The 24,896-nt window shown below is 36.1% G+C and overlaps 1 protein-coding gene across 1 annotated transcript; it reads right to left on the bottom strand.

Annotated features, from left to right (window-relative positions):
• Window positions 1-2,856: 2,856 nt before the first annotated feature.
• On the bottom strand, window positions 2,857-3,489 carry LOC119662320 (cellular nucleic acid-binding protein-like). The gene has a single exon (XM_038071916.1). The coding sequence runs from the start codon at window positions 3,487-3,489 to the stop codon at window positions 2,857-2,859; it is 633 nt and encodes a 210-aa protein (XP_037927844.1).
• Window positions 3,490-24,896: the final 21,407 nt, after the last annotated feature.

Genomic DNA, 24,896 nt, shown 5'->3' with positions numbered 1-24,896 from the left:
GCAGCGGTCGATATCAATCGCCAAATATCCGGCGAGTTAAGCATTTTTAAAATTAAATTTCCCGGGCAAATAGGCTCGCCAATAGCCTCACTTATCTCTGCTCTGACTTCGTTAAAACGTGGACAAGAGAAAAGAACGTGGTTTGCATCCTCAGCGACCCTTTCACAGCTAGGACAAAACGGATCTTCTTCGTGTTTGAAACGATGAAGGTACTGTTTAAAGACTCCATGTCCGGTTAGGATCTGAGTGAGATGGAAATCTACCTCACCATGCGACCTGTGTACCCACGCATCAAGATTTGGGATCAGGGTATATGTCCACCTCCCTTTCATCGAGTCATTCCACCGTTGTTGCCATGTAATCATGGAAATGCTTCGTGCCTCATCCTTCGACAATCTACTGTGCCAGATCTCTCGAAGTTCGTAGGCCAACAGATCAAGCGGCGGCATGCCTGCTATAACGCATGCAGCATCGTCCGATACAGTGCGGAAAGCACTGATTACACGTAGCGCGCTTAGCCGGTACGTGCTTTTTGTGCCTGCAGCGTATGATCTCGTTCGCATAGCAGAAGCCCAGATGGGAGCTGCATACAATATTACCGAGCTGGTGACTCTTGCCAGGAGTTTATGCTTGGTGGATCGTATACCCGAGGTGTTTGCCATGAGTCGTGAGAGGGCAACAGTGACTTTAGTCGCCTTCTCATTTACCGCCCTTAGATGGTCTCTAAAAGTAATCCTGGTATCTATGATAACACCCAGGTACCGCAGGGATGACTTCGATGTAATTTCGAAACCACCGCTTGAAAACGAGAAGACTTCCCGTTTTTTCCGTGTACTGAGTAGCACAGCTTCCGTTTTTTGAACCGCCAGTTTCAGTCCGTTTTCACAAAGCCAACTGGTTACCTTATCAACAGCTGCTGAGCACCGCTCCGTGATTTCCTCTATCGTTTTCGCAACAACAACGATTGCAAGGTCATCAGCGTAGGCCACGCTTGTGCAATTCTCTGGAAGGATGACAATGCAGGACCAAGTACGGAGCCTTGCGGAACACCACAAGTAACCGTGTACTGCTTGATTCCATCGTCAGTCTGGACCTGAAGCCATCTACCACTAAAGTAGTTGTGCACCATTCTCCTGAGGTACCATGGGACCCCAAATTCATTGAGTGCTTGTGATATCTTCGACCAATTAGCTGTGTTAAAAGCGTTTTTGACATCTAGCGTCACCACCGCACAGTACTCTTTGGTACCTCCTTTCCATCGTTCTCCGCTAGTGGCAGCGCGGGCTATTTTGACAACTATGTCAATGGCATGAAGCGTAGACTTGCCTCTTCGGAAACCGAATTGCCGCTCACTAAGTCCTCCATGTCGTTCCAGATATTCGTGCAAGCGGTTGACCATGATAGACTCAAGGGTTTTCCCGAGTTCATCCAACAAGCATATTGGTCGGTACGCTGTTGGATCCTGCGGTTGTTTTCCTGGTTTAGGAAGCAGGACCAGATCTTGCTTTTTCCAAGGGCTTGGAAAAACTCCTTCTTCCAGACATTTTGTAAACAAGTTTGCGAATACATTTGGATCAGCTTTAATTGCTGCAATGACAGCAACACTAGGAATGCCGTCTGGGCCAGGAGTCTTGTTGTTCTTCATACGCTTCATAGCAGCATTTATCTCATTGACTGTGACCTGAGGTATTGTAACCAATCGAGGTCGGGGATCAAAGAAAAACTCCCTGTCGTCCATCGAAGGAAATAGCGTAGTAACTATACGGTCAATTACCAGCGGATCCATAGGTTGGGGTGCTCTATTGCCCCGAATCGAGCACATTACCACCTTATAGGCATTCCCCCAGGGGTCAGCTTCAGCACTCTGACATAATTCCCTGAAAGAGCGCTGCTTGCTCTGCTTAATCTCCTTCTTCAAAGCCTTGCGGCATTCTACGTAGTTGTCGTGAAACTGTTGCCAATTTGCGCAGTTACGGTTTCGTTGAGCGACGCGCCTTGCTCTGATGCAGTCGCCTCTTAAACGAGCGATCTCTTCAGTCCACCAATAGGCTAGTTTTCTAGCTGGTCTACATGACGCTCGGGGCATTGCCGCGTCGCACGCTGCAATTAGTTTGGAGGTCACCGCCTGCGCCATGCTAGCAGCAGACTCTGGGTACTCCACGTTATCGCTCCAGACCAGTTTGAAGATATCCTCATCGAAGAGTCGATGTTTCCATCTACGTTTTAAGCAGACATTTCTACTACGCACTGGTGGTGTGCAGAGTTCGACGATAATTGCGCGATGATCGCTATGCAAATAGATGTCTCCAACTGACCATTTCATACTTTGTGCTATCGTGTCGTGAGCAAATGTCAAGTCGATGGCAGACCGATTCCGGCCTGCTTCGAATGTATGTTCGCCAGTGTTCAGAAGCACAACATCTAGTTGAGAGAACCATTCCATGAGCACTCTTCCTCTAGCGTTGGTGTGATTGCTACCCCAGGAAGTAGACCAAGCGTTGAAGTCGCCAGCCAGGATAAGCGGAGACTTGCCCCTGGCTTCTGTCACGATTTCGGAGAGTAGCTGCTCAAATTCCTGTAAGTCCAGACTAGGAGGAGCATAACAAGAGAACAAAAATATCTCATCTACCTTGACACAGGTAAAAAAACGTCGGCTGACTGTAGTAGAGCATTGAAAGGCCCTGCCATTTGCGGACCATATTGCTGCTTTACCGGAGGAGTCTGAAATCCACGAGGAGTTTCCTACATCATGATATTGTTCACACAGTAGAGCTATATCCATATTTCGCTCGTAAGCCGATTGGAAAAGCAGGTCCTGTGCCGGTCTGCAGTGATTCAGATTGATTTGCACAATCCTCATTTGCGCACTTTCTCTACCGCCTTCTTGAACTCTGGACAGCGAGCGTTTCCAACAGCGTGCTTGCCTCCACATAGAATACATTTGCTGTCCTTGCTGCATGCAGCAGCAAAATGGCCTTCCTCACCACATCCTCGGCAAGACTTACTACGATCTTCCGGAAATTTACAGTTTGCAGCTATGTGACCAAAACGCCAGCATTTTATACAGCGTTTCGGCTCCACACATTCCATGATTCGGCAGATTGACCAGCCGATGCGAATTTTCCCAGTGTTTAGCAATTTATCGGCATCTGACGCCGCGAGCTTTACAAACGCTATTTGTAAGCCCCGTTGCTTACCGCCCACCATACGGACATTGCCTTTCTCCAAGTTATTTATGCCACTTCCCAGACGAAGAGTTTCGCAAATCTCTTGTTCAGACGTGATTTCATCCAGGTCTTTGATGACCACCGTTTTGCTATGAGTCAGTGCTGCCACACGTACTGAGTCACCAAGCACGCTAATCACTGCTGATTGAAAGCCCACCGTGTTACTTTCTGAAGCCTTTTTAAGCTCTAGCAGCAATTCATTTTTGGCGGTCCTGCGCACGCGCTTGACCGAGTTGCCAAGGTCCTTAAGCGATTTGTCCATTCTTATGGTCCTAAGGATATCCGCGTAACTTTTCTCCGCAGTAGATGCGATGATGATTGCATCTGGCTTGGACCGCAAGCGCTGCTTCTTTTTTGTTTCGACCTTTTTCCACTCCTGTGTTTTATTAATTTTTTTTATCTGAGAGTGCTTTTCGATTTTTTTAACAGATACGGGGTGCGTGGCGGTCGTGTCATCCATTATTCTTGCTGTTAAGCCTTCCGCCTTTTTTTTGTATTTTCTTTGGCGTTTTTTCCCTGTTTGCCCAGCAGGAGTGTCTTGTGTAGGCGAATCGGTTTTCTGGAGTCTCCTGGCATCTATTGCTAGATTCTGGAGTCTCAACCAGGGGGAGGTTTGGGAGCAACAGTCTGACTTGACGGTTTCCCTAGCCACTTTGTCTTGGAATTCGATCGCTGCCACTTCGTAAAGAAGTTTGATGCCGTCGATCACATCTCTCATCGGTTGATGGATGGCTCTGCGCCTCTTTCCATCCGATTGCGTCTCATTTACCATTTCAATGAGAGATCGGATCTTACTTCCCAGGCTAAGGAAGGCATTTTCCGGAGTCTTTATAGACCCCTGACACATTGCTATTGCTGTCCCTTGGGGAAAGCACGTTTTAGAGACGATAGGCACAGTCCCCGGTGTGGTAACCGATGTGGTAACCGCCGTGCGCGCCCCTACGTCCATGCTGTCAGCGTGATTGGGCACGCTATCAGCATCCTTCTCGTCCATAATTGTTTTTGTTGTTATTTGTTTTATTATTTCTGTATTCATTTTGTTGGGTCCCCACTCGAGTTCGTTGTCGTTCATTGAATGTGCAGTCACCTTTATGATCCCATGGTTGTCTTTGCATGCAGGGAGTTCCATGCGAGGGTTGACGTACCTCCTTATGAGAGTGTACGTTCAGAGCCGGATCAGTGCTAGTCAGGAGTATACTCAACTGAGCCTGCACCACCAAATTAACAGTGTCAGTGTTGGAGCGTTTCTCCAGGCCTGCCAGGGTTTTAACGGGACGGGGGCAAGAATGCCATTAACCCAGAAGCCATTTCCTTAGAGATTCACTTCTAAGTACTCAGGTTCCAGAATGACACCCTCACCAGCCCAAGAGTAATTAATTTCTACCAAATTCATATCTTCCAGTATGCCATAATCAGGATCTTACTGGACTCGATCCTGATGGGTGTTTGAACCCTAAAATTATAACTATTATGCACTGCTTGTCTGTCTTAGCATGCATTCTTCCTCTTTCATACCTAACCTGTTAAACATGAAAGGACTCCATCGTTGTTGCATCCGCCTTTTCTTAGGACAGTGCACACGGCTGCATCCCTCGATGGTGCACAGCTGTTTAGTCACTCTCTGCGCACTTGGATGACCCTCGTTGCCATCCCGGGATGGAGGACGCTTATTTAGACTGGCGTCTACTCGGCTCAGCTCAGGGGCTTCTCAGGGATTTTGTGACCTTTTCAGCCACACCCTCCGACGCCTGGCTGGATTTTAGTCGCCTCTTACGACAGGCATACCTTACCGCGGTAATATTCTAACCCCTATCCCGCAGGGGGAATCCAAAACATAGTGCAATTACCTCATTGACAATTGATACATCAGATTTTGCGCTGGGAGCTGTACTGCAACAAAAAATTGACGGCGAGTGGAAGCCGTTAAGTTTTTTTTCGAAAAAACTAACGAACACACAAATGAAATACAGTGCTTACGATAAGGAGTTATTAGCGATTTATGCAGTAATAAAACACTTCTTATATTTTTTATAAGGTCGACAGTTTACAATTTTTACTGACCACAAAACTTTAATTTTTGCGTTTAAGCAAAAACCACAGAAGGCGTCATACAGACACTTAAGACATTTGGATTTTATTTCGCAGTATACCAGTGATGACCATATCATTGCCAACACCAATTTATTATAAACAACTATATGATGAACAGCAAACTGACGAAGAATTGCAACGTCTTAGAAAATCTTCAGATTCAGGTCTAATATTGAAAGCAATTACCTTACCGGATATGGACTGTGCGTTATATTATGATACCTCAACGTCACAGATAAGCCCATATATCACTTCTTCATTTAGGAGAAAAATTTTCGACGCAAACCACTCTCTAGGTCATCCTGGTGTAAAGGTAGCAACCAATTTAATAAAGCAACGATATGTGTGGCAGTCATTAAAAAAAGATGTGGCAGATTGGACAAGACAATGTATGGCATGTCAGAAGGCTGAAATTAACCACATACTAAAACAGCAGTCAGCAAATTTCAGCTTCCAACGCAACGCTTTAGCAATGTACATATAGATATCGTGGGCCCGTTACCAAAGTCTCAAGGATACAGAAATGTTTTCACTAGTTTTGACGGATTTACCAAATGGTCAGAAGCATTGCCCATAGAAGATATAACAGAATCAGAATCAGTTGTCAATGCGTTTATGCAGACATAGATTTCATGATTTTGAGTACCAAAACAAATAGTTTCAGACCAAGGTAGGCAATTTGAATCGCAACTTTTCCGAAAATTAACGAAGCGCTTAAGTACTAAAGTGATTCATACGACTCCGTATCATCCACAATCCAATGGACTAATTGAAAGATGGCATAGAACATTTAAATCCGCTTTAAAATGTCACGAAATATGTAGTTGGGCTGAAGCAATACTATAAATGTTGCTGGGTCCAAGATGCAAAATACTTCAAAATGCGGACGTTGCAATTGCAGAGATGGTTTATGAAACTACTCTTAAACTTCCTGGTGATTTATTTCAGCCTGATAACAACACACCTTCTACGACAGAATGGATGCAGAATTCAGAAACAACGTGAACAATTTACAACCAGTCGTTACCACGCATAACTCGAAGCAAACGAAATTCGTACATCCTGAATTACACAAGTATGCATTTGCATTCGTTAGATGTGATGCTGTTAAAAATCCATTACAGAACCCCTACAATGGACCATATAAAGTACTAGAAAGAGCCAAGATGGCATTTAAAATATTAATCGACGGTAAGGAGAGGTTTATATCAACAGACAAATCACAACCAGCATGCATACTCAATTTAGATGACAGCGATTGTGAAGCAACACGACTCCGTTTCGGCAAAAGAGTTCGTTTCGCACTTTAGCTTCACTAGAGGCGGAGTACTGTGGCGTCTACGTGCCTGACTTACAACATAAGCAAGTTAAACATATCACTCGAACACCTCGTTTGAACGTATGAATAAAATTCACGACATTATCTAGTTTATCCCACACTGTCCAAGAGCGCTTCGTGTAGTTTCCGCACAGCACATGGTTTTTTGTTTTTGGTTTACACTTGTCCCTGAGATAAGACCACATTTTTCGTATTAGTTTTTTTATATTAATGCACACATTTTTTTTTGTTTTCACATTTTTTTTAACATTTATTATTTTAAACTATACTAATTAGGATGTGCATTGCACACGCATGCAGAAAAGTAGTAAATAGCAATAGAAAGACTTTTTCTATTTTTCTTAACTTCGTTTGTTTTGGTTTACAAGATCGCAGCGAAAGCCTTATATGCATTCCGAACTTGCCATAGCGTTGCCAATTCGGCAAGACAAATAAAATTAGGGGTTTGTATTTGATATTTGGAATGTAGAAAAACCAAAACAAAAGTTTGTAGCAACAAAAGGGGAAAGTATTTTTTAGCCCCCTAAGATTGGTAACTAAATAAAAAATTTAAGGGAGAGCAGTTACTGGTGTTAGCGGGGATATAAAAAATAGAAGCGGAAAATATTTCAGGATTCTAGTCATAATTTTGAAGAGAATTGGTCATTTTGTGTTTTTTTTTATGAAGTATTTTTCTTTGAGAATAAAAGTTTTTTTTTTGGAGAATATTTAAACGATTAAAAGAAAGAAGTTTTTTAGCTATGAAAATTTTTTGGCTGGTGCTTGTGAACAATAAAATTAAGAAATAATACTGATTAAGCATAAACTTTATAAAAAAAGGAAGAATAATGTGAATTACAAAAAGCATAAAAACTGACGCAAACGAAGTTTTTTTTATTAACTTGAAAATTTGGAACTCACATCAAAAATCAAATCAAATCAAAAACCAGTTATTAAAAACAATTCGCCAATATTTGAGTGCTTTTAATTGCCAATAGCGTGAATTACAAAAATCATATAAAGCGGCACAGAGTTTTTTTTATCAACTTAAAGATTACGGCATATCCCTTCTTAAGTAGTGCTGACCGGAAAAGGACAGTCTGCAATTTTCCACCCCCATCAGCTGCCAGCTATTCTAACGGGTACGATTTCGCCATTTTTTTTAAATCATCAGTTTTTTTTGTATTTAAATTTTTAATTTCTTTTGATTAAGTTACAAAGTAATCATATTTATTTGAATATTAAAAATTGTTTTAAATCATTACTATTTTTGCTTTTATTATATGAATTGTATTAATTAATTTGCTTGTATTAATTTGTTTGTAATAATTTGTTTATATTATTTTGTATAGTAATAATTTGTTTGTATTATTTTGTATAGTAATAATTTTGTTTGAAATACAATTATAAAACGTGTTGGGATACATATCGCGAGGTAATAGAAGAACAATTAGTTATAAATGTAGCTCTAAGAACAGAAGAGGAAATAAATAATGCAATAATCAATTTCAATTCTCTACTATTATCTGCAGCATCTGCATATAAACCAATAACAAAAACCAAAAATGTAATACTTGTCCCGAATCACATCAAACATAAAATAGAACAAAAAAGAAAGTTGAGAAAAATCTATCAAGTATCTAGAGCTCCTATCTAGTATCAAATTTTATCTCAAGATCGAGTGCTACAAAGGTTACAAATTACTCCTTATGGAAAGCGACAAAGGGTAGTAATGGTACCATACTACATTATACAAACCATGCACTACCCAAGAACCTGACCCAGAGAAATGTTAAAATTAAGAAGACAACAATTGCTGAAATAAAAAACTTCATCGCCGTTAACATCAACCCAAAAAAATCACCAGCCTACGATGAGATATCTGGTAAATTTCTTCTAGAATTACCTGCAATAGCTATCATTTAAATTAGAAACATCTATAACTGCATGATCAGCAATAAGATTTTCCCCTCTGTTTATAAAGTAGCGAAGGTTGTAGCAATACCTAAACCAAACAATAATGCTTCAATTGTCAACTCTTATAGACTGATCAGCTTATTACCCATCTTTTCCAAACTATTTGAAAATCTTCTTTTCTCCCGACTGGAACCAATAATACAGGAAAACAACCTATTACCAAATCACCAATTTGGATTTCGTAAAAAGCATTCTACTATTCAGCAAATTCATAGGGTGGCTAGTAAAATTGCAATGAATATAGACTCTAAGAAGATCACTGTGGGTGTGTTTTAAGACGTACCTAAAGCATTCGACAACGTCTGGCACGAAGGATTGCTTTACAAGCTATCAAGAACATTGCCGGCCGATTTTTATTTACTACTGAAGAGCTACCTTAAAGATAGATACCTCTTTGTACAATATCAAAACGACACATCCCACATGATAGAAATAGAAGCCGGTGTCCCTCAAGGGAGTGTATTAGGCCCGATCCTATATCTATTATACACTGCAGACATCCTAAGCCATAAAATGGAGAAATACTAACTGTAACGTTTGCTGACGACACTAGACTTTTATCAACGCACCATGATATCAGTAAAGCAACTGTAAACCTTCAAAATCATCTAAACGAAGTGATGCATTATTCTGACACCTGGGGGATAAAGATAAACGCCGAAAATACTGTCCAAGTTATTTTTACCAACAGAAAATTTGAAAAACAGAAACTGAAAATTGTTAACATTGATATACCAATCTGCAAGAAAGCCAATACTTGGGTATGCCATTAGACCAAAAGCTGACTTGGAATGAGCACATAAATCAGAAAAAAAAGGAAGCTCATCGAAGATTTGCAGATATATATTGGCTTCTTGGTAAAAATACCAGTCTGTCAATAGATAACAAATTACTAATTTACAAAACTATTATTGTTCCGATTTGGAAATACGGTATTGAAATATGGGAAACCACCTGCAAGACATATAAATACTATAAAGACATATAAAGACATATATAAGACATATAAATACTTTAAGATAACTGAAATTTCCAAATTTTAATTTGTTAAAAGTATTACTAGATATCTAAGATAGTTGTAATATCAATGAAATAATAAACAAAAAAAAAACAAAAAAAAAATGAAATGCCCAAAACACGTCACACGGTTTTGTTTGCACATGAAAACAAAAGCATCAAATTTCGTCTGCAAGAAAATGCACATTTGCAGTTTGTAACAAGTTCATTATTTGGCATTCATGTTCAGGGTTATTTTTGTTAATTTATTTGTTGTAAATTGATTATTAATTTTTAAATAAAAGGCACAAATGAATTTTTGACAATTCAATTGATGCGAAGCCACATTCAGCATTGATTCTCCTTTCTGATTTATTAGCTTAGTTGATTTAATTCAAGTACCAACTTTAAATCACATAAGCGCCTAATTACTGGATTTAAGTGTTCAGTGTTTAGGATATTTGAATACAATCGTCGAAATCACTGGATTCAAGTATTCAGTGGTTTCTTAAGTTGGTAGAATCAGCATAAGTACTGGATTAAAGTGTTCAGTACTTGCGAAGAGTTGATTCCAATATTTGATCATACATTTGATCAAACATTTTTGGTAACCCCGTGAAAAGGATAGGCCACTGGACTGGCCTGACGCAGCAGCGATCAACATTCAACATTTGAAGTACTTTTAGCAAGGACTCAAGTTCAAACATTTTTCAACGATGGCAACACTTAATGAAGTCCTAGACACCCAAAAGGAGACTGGCGAAGAAATTCAGTGAATTGTTAGGAATTTTAAGAAAGATTCAGATGAACGTAAACAATCAGCCGCATACTTCAATACTTCAATGAAATGTTACGACGGCTTAATGTTGCTTGGTATCGATTTAAACAATGATACAACGTTAAGAACTCTCATCGAACAACCAACAGATGATGACTATGTCACATCTGGTTGTCACGATAAAATAGAAGAAGTAACAAATGAATATATTGAAATATTCAATATAGATGGCCTTCGAATCAAAGCAACAGATGAAGTTGCCAGCAACCAATTGGCGTCACAGCCCCAAATTGTGGGTATGACCAATGGTTTAATAAGGAAAATATCTGGAGGAATGGCAGCTGTTTGTCGGAGACCCAAGCCATGCAGCCAACGCAATATTATGAAATTAAATCAAATGCGATCATGCAAAAATGGAACCCACTGAGATCTTTGCATGATGAACTGTGGGAAAACTTGGAAAATCCACTGGCGTCAGTATTTAACCAAGAGAAATATTACCAAATTGAAGATTTGGTGCAACAATGCTTGATAGAGCTCTCCATAAAATTGGAACAACAACAAAATAAACAAGCAGCAGTAGCTAAAACAAATATGCGTTCTTTACTGCCATTGCCAAAGGTAATAATCCCAAGTTTTAATGGGAATTACTTGAAATGGAGACAATTTTTTGACCTGTTTATGCAAATTGTAGACAAACAGCCGTTACCAGATACTCAAAAAATGTGGTATTTGAAATCACATGTGACAGGTGAAGCAGAAAAATTGATCAGTCATTTCAGCATAAAGGATGAAAACTATTCTGCAGCCTGGACATTATTGCAAGACCACTATAACAATAAAAGGGTCTTGGCATCCACCTTAATTGATAAATTGTTAAGTCAGCCATCAGGCACTTCAACCATGGCAGCGGTTTATAATTTACACGATGCAACAAAAGAATGCCTATTAGCACTAAATAATCTTGGCGTTCAAACTACTTTTTCGGACCCAATTTGGCTCCAGGTACTAATAAAAAAACTCGATCGAACGATGCTCATGAGGTATGAGCGATCACTGTCAAAACCAAAAAAAATACAAAATATTCAGAAGTTTTTAGCTTTCTTAGAGCTACAATTTCAACTTATGGAAGTCGTAGAACAGAAAAATAAGGTGGTCATAAAAACTAAATCCGACCGAATTTAATCAATTTCGTCGACTGTAACAGCTCCCAAAGGAAACGACAATTTCAAACTGTGCAATGTAGACAGGTACCCAGTTTACCATTGCCGAAAATTCCTGCAATTTTCGCCAGCTCAACGAATGGAATGGGTGAAAAACCAACAGCACTGTTTCAACTGTTTCATAAATGATCATGTGATGAACAAATGTTTATCAAGAAGTTGTACCAAATGTAATAAAAAGCTTAATACGTTGCTGCATTTGCAAGTCAACAATCAAACAAAACAAAACACTCAACCTACTTCAAGTGGGTACAATACTGCAGTTACCACAGCGACAGCAAACACATCCACAGGTCATCGTGAATATGTTTTTTTGCCAACTGCAAGAGTCAAAATAACTGCAGCTAATGGAAATACAAGTGAAGTCCGAGCATTACTAGACTCTGGTTCACAAGTGAACATAGTCTCTGAGCGTATTGTCAGAAGGCTCAATATATCAAAAACAAAATCGTTATTGTGCATAGAAGGTATAGGAAAGGTGCAGAAAAATTTAACGCAGCAAGTTAACGTCAAACTGCAATCCCTTATCTCGAGGTTGACAACAGATGTCGAAGCATTTGTTCTGCCAAATATAGTTGCTCCTCAACCAAGTTCCTACCACAATATTTCCAAATGGAATGTCCCGTACAATATTCAGTTAGCAGATCCAACATTTTTCCAACAAGGAAAAATTGATATTTTACTCGGTGCAGAGTTTTATTTCAGTCTGTTAGCTGATTTGAAGTGGAGCATTTTGAAAGGAAAATTTTTGTTTGAGTTACAACTTGCGTTAGTAGTTAATAAAAAATTTTACCTTTAATAGTGACAATATTCTTGAAAGATATAAATTATGACATTGTTTAAAGCAGATCTACTCATAAAATATAAAGTAGATATTCTGTGTTTTAGTGCTGTCGAGGCTTTAATCGAAGAGTTACTATTTGAATGAATTTTTTTGATTTAAGCGCATGCATTATAGTTAAAAAGTTATAGAATTCCGCAATATTCCACTATGATGTTAACTGCATTATAAAGGTGAAAGTTTCTTTATATAAGAAAAAAAAAGTTTGGCTGTAAGTAAGCAGCAAAAAAGTGGAGAATATTTGAAATAATATTTTGCATTGCTTCGTATAGAAAACGAGTAATCATAATATTTGGATAATGTAGGAGAAAAAATATTGTTATGCCTGAAATGTAAAGATCTGTCACATTGGAACATTAAAGTTAATGTTAATATTTACTAATTTTTGTGAGTATTTGAAATCGTAATCAGGCGCACCAGCAGCATTTAGTGTACTCATGAGCAGTGTTTGTGATCTCTGTATACTATGTTTTTCTGTGTAATCTTTCCATAATTAAATTTTATCACTTTGTATTTAGGTACTTCATGGGTCACAGAAATATATAGAGCATATATATTAAGCATAATACAAAGCTGCAAAAGCTCATATATAATAAAAAGTTTTGTCCATGTTATATTTTAATCCAAAAAGCCAAAAAGGACTGTTATCCATTAAGTTCAGCATACAAAATCACTGCTACTTGTGCCGAAATAAATTTACAAGATCTTTTGAATCATACAGCAACAAGACTATTGGAATATCTTCAAGAAGTGATTAAATCATTAGAACAGAATGATATTTAAAAAACTAAACATTCGTTTGTAAGTGGGGATGTGATGGATCACAGCAATCTCAATACAAGCAAAAATTTGACAGCGAGTTCGATTTGGTTACGAGTATTTTTCTAAGTTCGTTGGTACCACTGCAACTAATATTATCAAACACTCAGAAAATGATATTGAAGAACCCAACTCCTTTTTCACCACGCTATTGTCTATCCGGTTCCGATTTATAAAAGAAATAGTCGACGTTTCAAAGAAGTGAATTACATTCAAAATGCAATAAGCTCCTTAGTAGAAAAAAATATAACCTTAATGGGAAGAAATATACTTTGACTACAGCTCCAACAATAAACGAAAACTATTTAACGTTTGGTTTACCAATTCTGCATACGAGAATAAGACTATTTGAGTGCCTGTTACACTGGTCCCATAATTTGCCTAATCAGAAATGGCAATCACGTTCAGATAGTGACAAAGTTATAACTCTGCAGAGAAATTCGAAATTCGAAAGGTATTCAAATACAAAATGGGTAGATTGTAGATGTGCCTAAACCTGCATTCGGAAATAGTAATGAAGGAAACACAAGCAGACGATTTTTTTCAGAGCCTGAGTTATCTGCAGATATTACGGGTATAGATCCAAACCTAATTTTTCGTTTAAAAGTGATTTTGGAACTCATATCAAGTGGATATTACATATATACTGAAAAATTTAATCAATATGCTTCCGATACAGCGAAGCTGTACGTAATGTTGTATCCATGGTATCCTATGACGCCTACTATGCATAAGATTCTTATTCATGGAAAAATTGTCATTAAAAATGCACTGCTGCCTCTAGGACAACTGTCAGAAGAAGCGGCAAAACCACGTAATAAGCATTTCAAATTGTATCGTGAGAACTACGCACGAAAATTTTTTCGGGAGTCCTGCAATACAGATATATTAAATAGACTGTTATTAATTTCAGATCCTCTCCTGACTAGATTGAGAGGAAAGCCAAAAAACCATTAAAGCCTTTCACAAAGGAAGCGTTCGAAATGCTTCTTCCTACTAATGAACTGGAAGACACCATAATGTGCTTAAGTTAGAAGGATGAACTTAGCTCAGATAGCGAAATATTAAATTTTTAAATATTTTAAATCTTTTTAAAATTATATTTATTTTTCTAAAGTAAGAACAGAAAAATGCATGCTTTCAATCATAATTTTACTGTTGTTAGGTATACGAATATGTTTAGCCAAAACGTCCCATTAAAAAACTGAAATACTTTTAATTATTATAATAATATTTATAATTATATTTATATTTATTTATTTTAATATCTTACTCGAATTCTGAATTGAGAGGAGCAGCTTGTTGCAAATGTAACATTTTATCACACACTGTATTTTTTTTAGACATGATTAATTATTTTGTTTATTTTTTTGTTTTAGCAACTTTAAAAGTCATGAAGTAGCTTTACATAACATTTTCAGTTAAAAATAACACAAAAATAATTTTGGCCGCCTAAATTGGTCAAATACCCTTGGGTGCGACAGTTCAAAATGAACTCTTTTCAATTTTGCTCCGTTTTAGACGACCAAGTTTTATGTTCACCACAGATATCGAGAAAATGTATCGTCAAGTTTTGATAAATCCTGAAGATCGGCGCTACCAACTTGTCATTTGGAGAAGCAGTCCCAATTCAACAATTCGTTATTATCAGCTCAAAACAATTACATATGGGACTCGAGCAGCTTCTTATCTGGCAAAAAGATGTCTGCAAAAGAAGCATCAGAAAACAAGGTGAACTAGGAGCTCAAATCCTGTGTGACAATTTCTACGTTGGCGATAGGCATGATGGATCAGATAGTTTCATTATGGCTATTGAAGCTCAGAGGCAAATAGTCCATATTTTGAAGAAACATCATTTTTATATACGGAAATGGAGCGCAAATCATCCTCAACTTTTGAAAAAAATATTTCTGAACGTGATCAAGAGGTAAATCTAGATTTTACTATTGATAATAACGAGTTAATCAAAAGGCTGGGACTATTTTGCTTGCCCAAAGCGGATTCATTTGAAATTGAAGTCGAAATGGTTACTGAAGGGATAATCACGAAGAGAGTCATTAGTTCTGATTTAGCTAAATTATTCGACCCACTTGGTTTATTAGCTCCAGTAATAGTGAAAGCAAAGATTTTTATACAACACTTATAGCAATTGAAATTATCTTCCTACACTTCCTACAGATCTTCGTACAACATGATCAACATTTAGAGAAAATTTAAGTACTCTTGAAAACCTTCAAGTGGCAACTCTCAGCAAGAGTCAAAAGCGATCTTCAGGAGAAAGAGCAGACAGTGTTTTTGTGAACTGATTTAGAAATTGTGTTGTCTTGGATCAATTCACAGTCCTCATCATTTTAAACATTCGTAGCTAACAGGGTGGTGAGAATTCAAACATTAACTCTGTCGGAGCAGTGGCGACATGTTAGGTCAAAGAGCAACCTAGCTGATATGTTATCAAAAGGACTTTCAGCAAGGGCATTGCCAACATGTGCACTTTGGTTTCAAAGACCGTTCTTCTTGCATGTAAGACAGGAAGTATGGCCACCAATGTTTTCGTCGTTGTTACAAGTTCCAGTTGATCTGGAGAAGAAAAAGGTTGTAGCTGTGGCACAGATTTCATATACAGGATTCAGCACAAGAATTCTTTCAAGACGTTACAAAGGAGAGTAACATATGTTCTTAGATTCGCTAACAACACAAGAACATCAAAGGAGTCACGTGCCATTCATATAGCACCTAGTGCCAACGAATTGGATGCAGCATTAATAACTATAATATGTCACAGTCAAGGTACTGATTTTGACCAAGAAATCAAACAACTGAAGAAACAAGGCAATGTAGATAAATCTATTTCAATCAGTAGTTTATCTCCATTCATTGATAATGCAAATGTCCTCAGCGTAGAAGGACGCTTCGAAGCCTCATCATTACCATACGATTCTAAACACCCAATGTTGATTACGAATTACTACTCGTGATGGTCCATGAAGAAAACAAGCACTATGACGCTCTGGCACTATTAAGTATAGTACGATAACGTTTTTGGCCGATTAAAGGTAAATCAACAGCACGAGTGACAGTTCAGCGATGCATTCGATGCAACAAAGCACGTCCGCAACTATACCAACAAATTATGGGCAATCTGCCAGAACCAAGAATAACTCCTGCAAGACCCTTCATTAATGTTAGGGTAAACTATTGCGGACCATTTTGGATCCACTACAAGGTGAGAGGCAAAAGACCAACAAAGGCATATATTGCTGTCTTTTGTTGCTTTGCCACAAAGGCGGTACATCTGGAATTAGTGACCGACTTATCAACAAATGCTTTCATTGGAGCATTAGAACGATTTATAAGTCGATGAGGGTGTTGTTTGAATATTTACAGTGATAACGCAACAAACTCCGTAGGCACCAAAAACCAGTTAGCAGAACTATAGGAAAACATTTATTCTAATGAAGGGCAAGAAGCAATAATCTCTGCCTGCAGTACTATACGAATAAACTTTCATTTTATTCGACCAAGGGCTCCACACTTTGAAGCCCTTTTCCACTTTGAAGGAAAACACAATCTGCCAACATACAGTTAGGAGACATGATCATAATCAATGAAGACAACGTCCCAGTGATGCAGTGGCCCTTGGAATGAATTGTGCACGTGTACAAGGGTACACATGGAAGTATCCGAGTAGCTGACGTTAAAATATCGACAGGCATTTTTAAACGCCCAGTTCATCGAATAGCTGTACTGCCTGTAAAGACAGATGATCAACCAGTAATGACTGAAGCTGATCACAAAATATCTCCTGACAACTTAAATATGAGAAATAAAGAAGATTCGTATGAAGAGTTCTGTATTACTTACACTATTACTGATATTGGCATTAGTAATAGGGTCTCCAATTAACAATTAAAGGTTTGGGTCGAAATTGAGTATTCACTTTGAAAATTTGGGCACAACAGCCATATCACTTACTGAATAGAATCTATTAGTCTATTACAACTTAAGTCTTTATTGGACGGAAGTATCAGCTCTAAACACAGGAATAACGTCGCTACATCAAGATTGTCAACAAATGAAATCAAACGCATCATGTGCGAGAACAGTTAATCACTTTAAACATATTGAATCCGAACTACAACTCGAGGATAAATTACTTCATAATCATCGCTTCAAAAGAGAAGCAATTGATCTTGTAGGCAATATTGCACATTCGCTGTTTGGAGAATTGGACTCAGAATATGCCAAAGGAATGTCAAATATCATTTCAGAAGTGAACAAAATGAAATGCAATTATTGACGTTATTTAAGAACCAAACATCAGTTGTCGATTCAACAATCAACATAATGAAGAAAGATAAAATCGCAGTTCAGAAAGGTTTTGAGCAAAGTAACAATGAAATAAAGGCACTGATGAATTCCATAAAAGATACAAATAGAGAGGTTAATCAGGTACGGGTCAATCAAGTTTTCAATGCAGGGGCCATTCAACTAATACTGGTAGCACATAATCTATAGAAAACACAATCTACCATTATAGATGCTCTAACTGATACTTATCATGGAAAAGTGAATCCATTGTTATTGACACCAACACAATTACAAAAGGAAGTCAACCAAATCAAACTTCATTTATCGGCATCATTAGAACTACCAATGACAGAAGATGAGCAGACATCCCTTTACAGACTAATGAAGGCTAAAGGTTGAATCATACAACAGAATGCAGTTTGTAGTATAACCCTTGATTCAACACTCTGACCTGGATTCCATTGAATCACAAAAATCAATGGATTTATGCGACATCAACATCTTAACGAGCAACTACAGTATGTAATAAGAAAATCATACCACTAAATCTAAAAGGTTCAGGCTTATTGACGATCGATCCAGAATGCATGCTTAAACACAACTTCGTTTCCATGCAAGGAAAACAAATAATTGCAAGCACGTCAAGATATTCAAACAGTAGTATTGGTAAAATTTTCGAATTAACGGTACAATTCCCTATGAAGACATTAACTGCTTACAACGGCAACAGTACACTGTCAACATCATGCGACAACCAATACGATCAACAGCTGAAAGAGCTCAGAGTACTGCAGAATGTTTTGCAGTCATTTCAGATAAATGATCGTACAAATCATTTTCACAGCTTCACCGCAACTTACGCAGCACTCTTCATAAGTCTGATATTAATCATTGTCATGATGAAGAAGAAATTACAGAAGAAACCTTCTTGAAGCTCCATTCGATGGAGAAGCCACCTGCACGACACCTATACCAATGCCACGTCGACAGTCACGAGAACTCGTTATCAACATATAGTCGGACTGACTATATTATATGAATTGTATTAATTAAATTGCTTGTATTAATTTGTTTGTAATAATTTGTTTATATTATTTGGCGTAGTAATAATTTGTTTGTATGATTTTGTATAATAATAATTTTGTTTAAAATATACAATTATAAAACGTGTTGGGATACATATCGCGAGGTAATAGAAGAACAATTAGTTATAAATGTAGCTCTAAGAACAGAAGAGGAAATAAATAATGCAATAATCAATTTCAATTCTCTACTATTATCTGCAGCATCTGCATATAAACCAATAACAAAAACCAAAAATGTAATACTTGTCCCGAATCACATCAAACATAAAATAGAACAAAAAAGAAAGTTGAGAAAAATCTATCAAGTATCTAGAGCTCCTATCTAGTATCAAATTTTATCTCAAGATCGAGTGCTACAAAGGTTACAAATTACTCCTTATGGAAAGCGACAAAGGGTAGTAATGGTACCATACTACATTGCACACCGCTTAAAAAAGAAGATAACACTTGGGCGCGCGCAAACCAAGAAAAAGCAACTTTTCTCGCTGAGTATTTTAAGAGCACATTTACAAATCCTCAAAATGATACAAACCATGCACTACCCAAGAACCTGACCCAGAGAAATATTAAAATTAAGACGACAACAATTGCTGAAATAAAAAACTTCATCGCCGTTAACATCAAACCCAAAAAAATCACCAGCCTACGATGAGATATCTGGTAAATTTCTTCTAGAATTACCTGTAATAGCTATCATTTAAATTAGAAACATCTATAACTGCATGATCAGCAATAAGATTTTCCCCTCTGTTTGTAAAATAGCGAAGGTTGTAGCAATACCTAAACCAAACAATAATGCTTCAATTGTCAACTCTTATAGACTGATCAGCTTATTACCCATCTTTTCCAAACTATTTGAAAATCTTCTTTTCTCCCGACTGGAACCAATAATACAGGAAAACAACCTATTACCAAATCACCAATTTGGATTTCGTAAAAAGCGTTCTACTATTCAGCAAATTCATCGGGTGGCTAGTAAAATTGCAATGAATATAGACACTAAGAAGATCACTGTGGGTGTTGTTTAAGACGTACCTAAAGCATTCGACAACGTCTGGCACGAAGGATTGCTTTACAAGCTATCAAGAACATTGCCGGCCGATTTTTATTTACTACTGAAGAGCTACCTTAAAGATAGATACCTCTTTGTACAATATCAAAACGACACATCCCACATGATAGAAATAGAAGCCGGTGTCCCTCAAGGGAGTGTATTAGGCCCGATCCTATATCTATTATACACTGCAGACATCCTAAGTGTTATGAGTTAAATAATTAGTCCATTTAACTTTACGTTTTGCAATTTCTCTGTGAAATACGTGTAATATTTTTATTTGTGTACGATCTTAGTTGATCGTATATTTTCCTAAAAATAGGCAAGGTTGTTTGCATCTGGGCAGTTATTGACTAGAACCAAAAGCATCAGACCGTCAGTTCGACGATAAGAAATGCTGATTTTTGGTATTTGGTTAGTAATTGGTGTCATGATGTAAGTGACTTTGAAAATATTGAATACGGAAGAATTGCAAAAATATGTGAAGCATACTTGTAATAATAAACCTTTGCGAATTTAGCAAAATAAATTATACAACTATGGGAAAAACCCAATAAAGTAACTAGGTCATATATTGGATTTTTGCATCAAGTTTAGGTATATAAGACGAGTTCAAAATTGGAACTGGCGTCTTGGAAATGTGAAGTGGTTAAGCGCAGTAGCGCTTGACCAAGTATTAAAGAGTGTAAAAAAGTGAAAACTGAAGCGTAGTAGCGCTGATATATATTGGAAATAAATAAAGTAATTGTGTCATTGTATAACTAAAGAAAAGTGCATTATTTTTACGGGTTTTCTGGGAGGACTATATCATCATCACCATCACCTCAACATCCTCAACTAGGTGTATATTATTTGGTTAAAGAGGAAGCAACAACTTCTACTCGGAACCACAACATAAATTGGCGCAGCCGGTATACACACGTAATCATACATTATAGAACGTGCAACGTGCAACGTGAGACGACAACGTCACCTATCTACGTGGGAGTTTTACAGCATTACAGCATAAACAACATTAATTGACATTAATTGGCATATACAACGCCAACAACATTAGTGCAGTATACAACAAGGAACATTACACGCGATGGAGGTTTTTAAAATCTTAATGGAGGAAAAAATAGATTCACTTAATCAGGAACTCACAGTGTTAAAAAGGTATTTGGATAGCACTAGGTTGCAAACGTGGGAAAAACTGTTAGAACTAAATGGTGATAAAGAATTCGTAGAATTGACAAAAGATCATATACGCAGAGAAAGCTTATCAAAGATAGAGGAAGTCGAATATTTAAAAGAACAGATTGAGAACGTGAAAGATATTAGATCCCTAGAAATGGGTAATAAAATCACAGAGCTAACACAGGCCAAGGAAGGTCTTAAGCATAAATGCGAAGAACTGAGTGAACGGGCAAAAGTTCTAACAGAGTTATTGCAAGATTCTGAACAGCAGGCCGCCGGTTTAGAAGAAGCATTAAAAAGTAAAGGAGTAAGGGAAGGCGACGTAGATAAATTATTAAACCAAAGTATAATGGAGGGAGAATTACACCGTAAAACAGTGAAAAAATTACAGGGACAGGTGGAGCATTTAACGAAAGAGTTGGATTCTTGTTATAGATCGAAACCAGTAACTTAAAAGGGTGAGTGATAATTTTAGTCTCGGAGTAGAGAATTTTTTTTTAAACTAGGACATCTAAAGTTAATTTTAAAAATAAAGTAATTGTTAATATTGTGAAAAAAAAAAATGTGAGAAATATCATTTTAAAAAATATTTAAAAAAAAAAAATTAAAAATTTAAAATTGAATATTATTGTTGAAATTTAGGTAATTAATATAATAATGATTTTAAATTTTTACAAGGGGAGTTCATTTTAAAGAAAATTTTTTTTATATATTTTTTTTCGGGGAAGATGTGGCACAGTTATGAACAACAATAATAATAATAATTTTTTAATGATAATGATTTTAATGATTAATTTTAATGATTTTAATGATTTTAATAAGTTTTAATGAATGATGAGTGATAATTTTTTTTTATTATTTTTTTTTTCGTGTTTTTGTTTAATATTTAGATTGAGATGTTTTTGATTGCATGTAGGGATCGGGTTGTACTTTATTTTTTTTTTTGAAATATAGGTTGATTAGGATATTTTTCTGAGTCGAGTTTAGGTTTTTAGTAGCTAGAAGATGATTTGGATTTTTTAGGGATTACGAATTATGTTAAGGAGGAATGAGTTTTCTGCAAAAGACCAGGGAATACTACGGTGCTTTAAGGGCAGTAAACAAAAAATAGAAATTTTTTGGTGAATAGTTATGGTAAATACCATTAATGGTGATATTTTAATAGTATATTGAAATGAGGAAATAAGTTGAGTTATAGGTAGTTAACGAAACTGGGTAATGTAGAAGTTTTGTAGGAAGAATTAGTCTTGATAGTAGTGACAATTCTTTACTTATTAGCAGAATTTGTCTACGTTACGAGAAAATAATATTACGAGAATTAATAAAAAGAAAATGTGGTTTAAGTTAAACAGGGATTTAATTTATAAACTAGTGTCGGAATAGTATAATAAGGATAATTATGACGTTCCGTTTCGGAGTAGTTAGGTCTTGTAGGAGTTTTGTGAGGAATGAAGTAAGAATTAGTATTCATAGTAGTGACAGTTCTTTACTCATTAGCAGAATGTACTTACGTCGGGAAAAATTCAAATATTCCAAGGCACATAACAGAGTAATTTACTAAAATTTCTTTAGCATTTGAAGGATTCTATGGGTAAATAGACGAGGATGTTTTATTTAACTTCTTTTAATATAAAAGAAAAATATGGGATTAGCTTTTAGAGTAAGATAGTAACATGGTTTTTGGATAGGATAATAAACTAGTTGGGTGCCGTATTGGTAATCATATGAAAAGTGTAAAGTATACTTGGGAAAGGCAATTATATGAAATATATCTAAACACAAGAAGAAGAAAAGAAAAAATTAAATACATAAATATTTAGTTGTTCATACTGTAACTACTTCAAGAAAAACCTATGAAATTTATAAGATACGATAATATAAATAAGATCTGTTGTTTTTTGTTGTTTTTTTTTTAAAAAAAAGAGGAATACTTTAGGATATAAAAAAAAAAATATTTGTTTTTGTGTTGTATTAAGGAAAAACTCAATTTGTACGTAAAATTTTTAAAAAAAAAAAAAATGTATTAATAAAACCAATAAAACTGAAATTATTACAACAAGAAAAAGTAAGCGAATTACGAAAATAGGCCTGAAACACCACAAACAAAAAAAAAAAAAATTGTCGTTGTAAAGCAAGACATTAAAATTTTCAGTGTCAGGTGCAGTACAGGTGTCCAAATTCTGTTAAGTCATTCAAAAATATATTTGACATTGAAAAAAAAAAAAAATTGGATTAAATAATATAGAGTGACGTAGAGTTTTTGTAAAAATAATAATGTTTTGTTATTGTAAAAGATTGAGATATAAAAATTGTAAAATTATAAAATTGAATGTTGTAAATTGATGTTGTATATCTAGTCTAGCTAGATATAGTAACATAATAATGTTACTTCACAAACCATTTTTGTGAGGTATAATGTAATTAAAGTCAATTCTGCAAACAATGCGGAAGCATTGTTGCAAAATATTATTGAGTTCAGCTACTGAACTAAATATTTATTTTTTGCAGAATTGCAAGTTCATGATTTACAGTAGGAGATAATATTTTAAACCCGCACTATTTATAGAAAAATTTTAGTGTCAACACAAAGGAAACTCGAAAACTGAAAAAATTTTTTTTTGAAGATTCAACATTTTTTATTATAACCTAAATAATTTTTTGCAAACAATAATAACTTTTTAATATTTTAAAGTTAAACTAAATGAAAAGACCTTTTGATAAAAAAAAAAAAGAGAAAAAAAAAATTTTTTTTTGAAGTAACTATTTTTAAAAAACTTCTTAATAAGCAAATTTGTAAAATTATTTCATAATATTTTTTTTTTATTATCGTAAACTTATAACATGTAAATTTTTGATTAGTGATAAAATATAACTATTGTAGAGTAATAATTATAAATATTTTAGAATTTTAAGAACAATCACAAATATTTAATGTGAACTTAAATTTGATGCAAGTTTAATATAGACCGTTAGATATGTAACATTGTGTGCCACAATGTTCTTCATAGGGGGAAGGAATGTTATGAGTTAAATAATTAGTCCATTTAACTTTACGTTTTGCAATTTCTCTGTGAAATACGTGTAATATTTTTATTTGTGTACGATCTTAGTTGATCGTGTATTTTCCTAAAAATAGGCAAGGTTGTTTGCATCTGGGCAGTTATTGACTAGAACCAAAAGCATCAGACCGTCAGTTCGACGATAAGAAATGCTGATTTTTGGTATTTGGTTAGTAATTGGTGTCATGATGTAAGTGACTTTGAAAATATTGAATACGGAAGAATTGCAAAAATATGTGAAGCATACTTGTAATAATAAACCTTTGCGAATTTAGCAAAATAAATTATACAACTATGGGAAAAACCCAATAAAGTAACTAGGTCATATATTGGATTTTTGCATCAAGTTTAGGTATATAAGACGAGTTCAAAATTGGAACTGGCGTCTTGGAAATGTGAAGTGGTTAAGCGCAGTAGCGCTTGACCAAGTATTAAAGAGTGTAAAAAAGTGAAAACTGAAGCGTAGTAGCGCTGATATATATTGGAAATAAATAAAGTAATTGTGTCATTGTATAACTAAAGAAAAGTGCATTATTTTTACGGGTTTTCTGGGAGGACTATATCATCATCACCATCACCTCAACATCCTCAACTAGGTGTATATTATTTGGTTAAAGAGGAAGCAACAACTTCTACTCGGAACCACAACATAAGCCATAAAGTGGAGAAATACTAACTGTAACGTTTGCTGACGACACTAGACTTTTATCAACGCACCATGATATCAGTAAAGCAACTGTAAACCTTCAAAATCATCTAAACGAAGTAATGCATTGGTCTGACACCTGGGGGATAAAGATAAACGCCGAAAATACTGTCCAAGTTATTTTTACCAACAGAAAATTTGAAGAACAGAAACTGAAAATTGTTAACATTGATGTACCAATCTGCAAGAAAGCCAATACTTGGGTATGCCATTAGACCAAAAGCTGACTTGGAAT

Source organism: Teleopsis dalmanni, chromosome 1 (assembly GCF_002237135.1).
Source record: "Teleopsis dalmanni isolate 2A chromosome 1, ASM223713v2, whole genome shotgun sequence".
NCBI classification, from domain to species: Eukaryota; Metazoa; Arthropoda; class Insecta; order Diptera; family Diopsidae; genus Teleopsis; species Teleopsis dalmanni.
Note: the sequence above shows the minus strand (reverse complement) of the source record. Positions and strands in the feature narration are given on the sequence as shown.